A 5441-nucleotide genomic window follows, 5' to 3' on the forward strand; every position below is an offset into this window, starting at 1 on the left:
ATATATATATATATATATATATATACACGAGTGAGTGGACAAGCGAAAACAAAGGGCACTTAACACATTTAGTAGGTGTTACATGTATTATCTAAAACAGTTTGATTCGGTTCCGTGTTACTTCTAGTTTCGCAGGTCCCTAACGGGAGCCCGACTCCTTCAGGCTTCTCGTCTTTCCAGAAGCCTGAAGGTGTCGGGTTCCCGTTAGGGGGCTGCGAAACTTGAAGTAGCATGGAATCACGTGCTACTGGAGATTTCTTTTCCTTCTGTGGACTTTTCCCTTTCTCCTTTCCGACGAAGAACTATGCTCGAAACGTCAAAACTTTCTCTTTTCAACCTAATACATTTCTTGTATACGTCCTCTTCTTGTCCGTTAATTTTATTCGTTTATTTGAATTGTGTGCGCGCGTGTGTGTTTGTGTGTGTGTGTGTGTGTGTGTGTGTGTGTGTGTCTTATATAATATTATATATTACCTTCTTCATTGTGGCGTCGTAGGACTCAATTCCTTCATTACCCTGTAGTATATTCAATACGATGGCTATGGTGCTATTGTATTCATAAAATAAAGCTACGTTCGACATCTGGAGATGAGAAAAATAGTTGTGACGTTGGCAATGGCCCGTGGAAATAACATGTAATCGATAAGTAAGAATAGCATGCAAGATCTTTATAGTTATATGCAAACATTTCACACAAAAATTGGATATATATATACACACATATAAATATACCTATACATGCATACATGTATGTATGTATGTATGTATGTATGTATGTATGTTTGTATGTAGAGAAGGCGCCTGACTTAGTGGTTAGGATATTCGGCTCACTATCGTAAGGTCATGAGTTCGGTTCCCGGTGATGCTTTGTGTCCTTCAACATGATACTTTATTTCACGCTACTCCAGTGCGCTCAGCTGGCAAAAAATTAGTTGCACCGGTAATTCAAAGGGCCAGCCTTAACACATTCTGTGTCATGTTGAGTCTCCCTATATGAAGGGTACAAGTGTTTGTGGAGTGCTCAGTCACTTGCACGGGAATTTCACGAGCAGGCTGTTGCGTTGCCCGGATCAACTGGAGTGCCAGTATACACCTTCTATTTTTTAATTATTATAAATATTCCACTGAGGAGGGAGCCGGTTTCCAACAAAGCTACAAGACCCCATCTTTGGGATGTAGTTAACACAGACAAATTCGCATTTGGAACTTGAGAAAAGTCTTACATATTTTTACTGTTCCACTCACAGATTGCATTTGTAATGTACGAATTAGTCAGTCGATTTCGCTTTCTGAAAATCCCAGTTTATCCAGATTCTTCTTTAAAGCATTTACTAACAAAACCTAGTACTCTAATTATTATTGGTATGAATATGAATTCATAGTCTGGATATAGAAGCTGGAGGTTTTGAAGCAGATGTCCATAGTTTTCCTCTCTTTCTTTGATTTTCAAAGAGATATTTATATCTGCAGGGCACCTGACCTCTATGACGGTACATACTTTTGCCCATCTGTCCCAAACAACAATATCCGGCCTGTCATGTTTATATTTGACAGACGTTTTGATGGGAATATTCCACCTGTATTCTTTGAGTTGGTGTTTATGAATGCATTCCATAGCAGAAGGATTTTCTAGGTTTATTTCAGGACAGTCTTTTTTGCAGATGGCATTGTAAACTGTTATAGGAACAACATCGTGCCGCATAGGGAGGTAGTACCGTGACGACATTTTAGGACAGCTGCTAATCACATGTGTGACGTCGTCCACAGAAACATAACATGTGTGTATGTATGTATGTATGTATGTATGAATGTATGTATGTATGTATGTATGTATATGACGAGAGATAATGAACGGGAAACTGGCATGTTTTATACATTCAGTCGAATTCTTATAAAAAGATAATTTCCTGATGTATTCTGACTTCTATAATATACTGCTTTTTGATGATTCAACCCCAATATGATACAGTATATGCGATGAGGGGGAATTTTAAAAATTTTAATTGTCAAAATTCTATCCCTGATATTCGCCAAAGTCTTTTATATGCCCACATCTCAAAGACTTCTAATCTACTTGGCAATACAGTTGTTAATGTGAAGGAGGCGAGCTGGCAGAATCGTTAGCACGACCAATAAAACGCTTAGCAGCACTACGTCCGTCTTTACGTTCTGAGTTCAAATTCCCCCGAGGTCTACTTTGCTTAATATTCCTTCAGGCTTGCCCCCACCACGAGATTACTGGCCTTGCCCCCAAAATTGAAACTAATATAGTTGTTAATGCCTTTATCTTAACTCCATGCAGTAAAGTAAACCACACACGCAACACTTTGCTATTTTTCCGGTTTCGATATTGATATTTCTTGATGCTAGCATGTTTGACATTCTTTCGAATGGTTTCCTGATTACCTTAACCTACCACAGACTTTTGCTTTCTGACTATTAAACATCCATTATGCAGCGAATGTGGAGGCGCAATGGCCCAGTGGTTAGGGCAGCGGACTCGTGGTCATAGGATCGCGGTTTCGAATCCCAGACCGGGCATTGTGAGTGTTTATTGAGCAAAAACACGTAAAGCTCCACGAGGCTCCGGCAGGAGATGGTGGCGAACCCTGCTGTACTCTTCCACCACAACTATCTCTCACTCTTACTTCCTGTTTCTGTTGTGCTTGTAATTCAAAGGGTCAGCCTTGTCACACTGTGTCACGCTGAATATCCCCGAGAACTACATTAAGGGTACACGTGTCTGTGGAGTGCTCAGCCACTTGAACGTTAATTTCACGAGCAGGCTGTTCCGTTGATCGGATCATCTGGAACCCTCGATGTCGTAAGCGACGGAGTGCCAACAATGCAGTGAATAAATTGTTTTAACCGATTTTTAGCTGGAAATTCCTCAATAAATGGTATTGGAAATGTTTGAAGGAATGCACCTGCTTCGAATTCTTATTCAAACTAGCAAAAGACTTTAACAGAACAATAATTTCCGAGAGACGAAAATTATGCTTTCTTCAACCAAATGGTTGTATGACTGACGAATTCATGCTTATAATTTTTTACATTGTCCAGCTATTTTTGGAATATTCTTCCAGATTCTCAAACTGTTCCGCTACCACCACCCTGGTGTGGTCTTTTACATCGTTGTCGGAAGGATAAAAGGTAAATCAGTCTTTCATCATCCCTGCAGGAACTCTTAAGAATAAATGTGCGCCTGTGGGGGTGTATATGGGTGTATATGCTTGTGTGTGTGTGTGTGTGCGTTTGTCTGTGTTTGTGTGTGTGTATGTGCGTGTGTAAGTGTGTGTGTATGTACGTAAGTATGTATGCGTGTATGTATACATAAGTACATGTATGTATATGTTTATATGTATGTAATATATCGATAAATGTGTAGCGCATCAAATTAAAATATCTAAGATAATGCTGATAGTCCAAACAATCTCTGTTTTAATTAATTTACTGGGGAGTAGGCTAATCTAAGAGATTACAGGATAATTAGAGGATCAGCTACGATCTGTAGAGCTACAAACACATATTTCCTTCTTAAATGTTTTTTCTTCTTAAATCCTTTCTCGAATTTGTCTGTTGAACATTAACAGGTGATTGACGTGTGATTAACAGGTTCGCACCGCGATCAGGTGGCTCTCGATCCATCCTGCTTTTTCGTATATTGGACAAAGTCTCTTCTAAGAAAGTCTCAGTCAAGTCTTGTGAGGGATTTTCGGTTGATGGAAAGTCCTTAGTCAACTGTAAGTTAGAATGGACGATGCTTGGCTTTGTGCGAGAGACTAAATTTATCACTTGATTTAACATCACTGCTACCTGGCCCTCAGTTGCTTTCAACGGACTGCACTTTGTTGCAAGCATGTTAGCCATCTCTCCAGTTTGCATATAACATTATACCACCCTTCTCACAGTTTCTAAGGGCCCTAAAAGTTACGAGTGCAAAGATATGGTAACACCAGTGTTATCCATGTGTAAGAGCCCAATGCTAACCAATTGATGCTGTGGCTTGCTGTCAATAGATTCATCTAAAGGTCCTAGCACATTACTTTGTTAAGGGACAGACAATGATGTTAATATGACCCTACATAAGTGCCGCTCTTCTTCCTATTATTAACCAAGGGTTAAAAACAAAATGTCAGTACTTTTGTATATGCAAGTGCATTTGCCAAATGATAAATATTCATACTTACAATATTGCTGTACGCACCGGACAGAGAGCTATTTTCTGACCAGTTCTTCAATGCTGCATTCAATTCAGCCAAGAAGTATTCCATCGACTTTATTAATTTCGGAATTAGCGAAAACATATTGTCAACTTTTAACAAATCCAGCGAGCTCAAAACTACATTCTCTTCGAATATATCTCTGCACTAGAAATATAGGGAGAGGGAATACAAGTGATTGTACTACCAACGTCATATAAAAATATATGGTACGAGATCATAATATAAGGTGTAAGGTATTGCCAGAGAAGCGTGACTAGGGAATGGAGACTTCACATGGGTGCACAAAGTGTGGGGGTGGGAAATGCAGTGACTGGTGATATACATATATATATATATATATATATATAAAAGAGGTGAGGATCGAAATCCTTCGAAGGGATGTCAAACACCAAGTCTACCGGTACAATCCGAGCAGTCTTGTTTTAAATAGACACGACTCCTAGAATAATCACACATTATAAATTAGTAAGAGCACAATACCCATGTAATTCTAAAGTTAACGTTTTTCTTTATTAAGTTCTCGTTTTTTCTTGTACTACTGACGAGTACTCTTTGACAACTCAGATTCTTAAAATGAATTTATTGTCTTTCTGTACGAAACGATCGTCTAGCGAAGTGAATAAATAGTTCATCCCATATTAACATCTAATCTCCACCAATAATGAAAAATATCATTGAATTTTTCGAACATCGTTCTATAACTAAAGTCATATACATAATATATTTATATAACTTTTCATATCTACGCCATTTTACAGCAGTAAATCCAAAATAAAATATGAAGAATCAACGTTAGAAAACTTTTGGAAATTACTCCAATTAGAGAACGAAACCTCGTTTTCTACTATAACCTCGGGCCGACCAAAGCCTTGGGAGTGGATTTGGTAGACGGAAACTGAAAGAAGCCCGTCGTATATATGTATATATGTGTGTTTGTGTGTCTGTGTTTATCCCCCCCCCCAACATCGCTTGACAACAGATGCTGGTGTGTTTACGTTCCCGTAACTTAGCGGTTCGGCAAAAGGGACTGATAGAATAAGTACTAGGCTTGTAAAGAATAAGTCATGAGGTTGATTTGTTCGACTAAAGGCGGTGCTCCAGCATGGCTGCAGTCAAATGACTGAAACAAGTGAAAGAACGTATATATATCTACGTATATATATGCAAACTTACACACACGCACACACACACGCACACTCACACACACACACACAC

General features: G+C 38.9%; 1 protein-coding gene across 4 annotated transcripts in view; it reads right to left on the reverse strand.

The window, feature by feature from the left end:
- Positions 1–5441, reverse strand: part of LOC106883920 (uncharacterized) — a 48565-nt gene that overhangs the window by 18126 nt on the left and 24998 nt on the right. For all 4 annotated transcript variants that reach the window (XM_014935059.2, XM_014935060.2, XM_014935058.2 and 1 more), the window contains exons 4-5: positions 4191–4370; positions 475–582 (exon numbers count right to left, since the gene is read on the reverse strand). In XM_014935059.2, coding sequence (XP_014790545.1) covers positions 475–582; positions 4191–4370 — 288 coding nt within the window. The remainder of the gene's footprint in view (positions 1–474; positions 583–4190; positions 4371–5441) is intronic.

Source organism: Octopus bimaculoides, chromosome 6 (genome assembly GCF_001194135.2).
Source record: "Octopus bimaculoides isolate UCB-OBI-ISO-001 chromosome 6, ASM119413v2, whole genome shotgun sequence".
NCBI classification, from domain to species: Eukaryota; Metazoa; Mollusca; class Cephalopoda; order Octopoda; family Octopodidae; genus Octopus; species Octopus bimaculoides.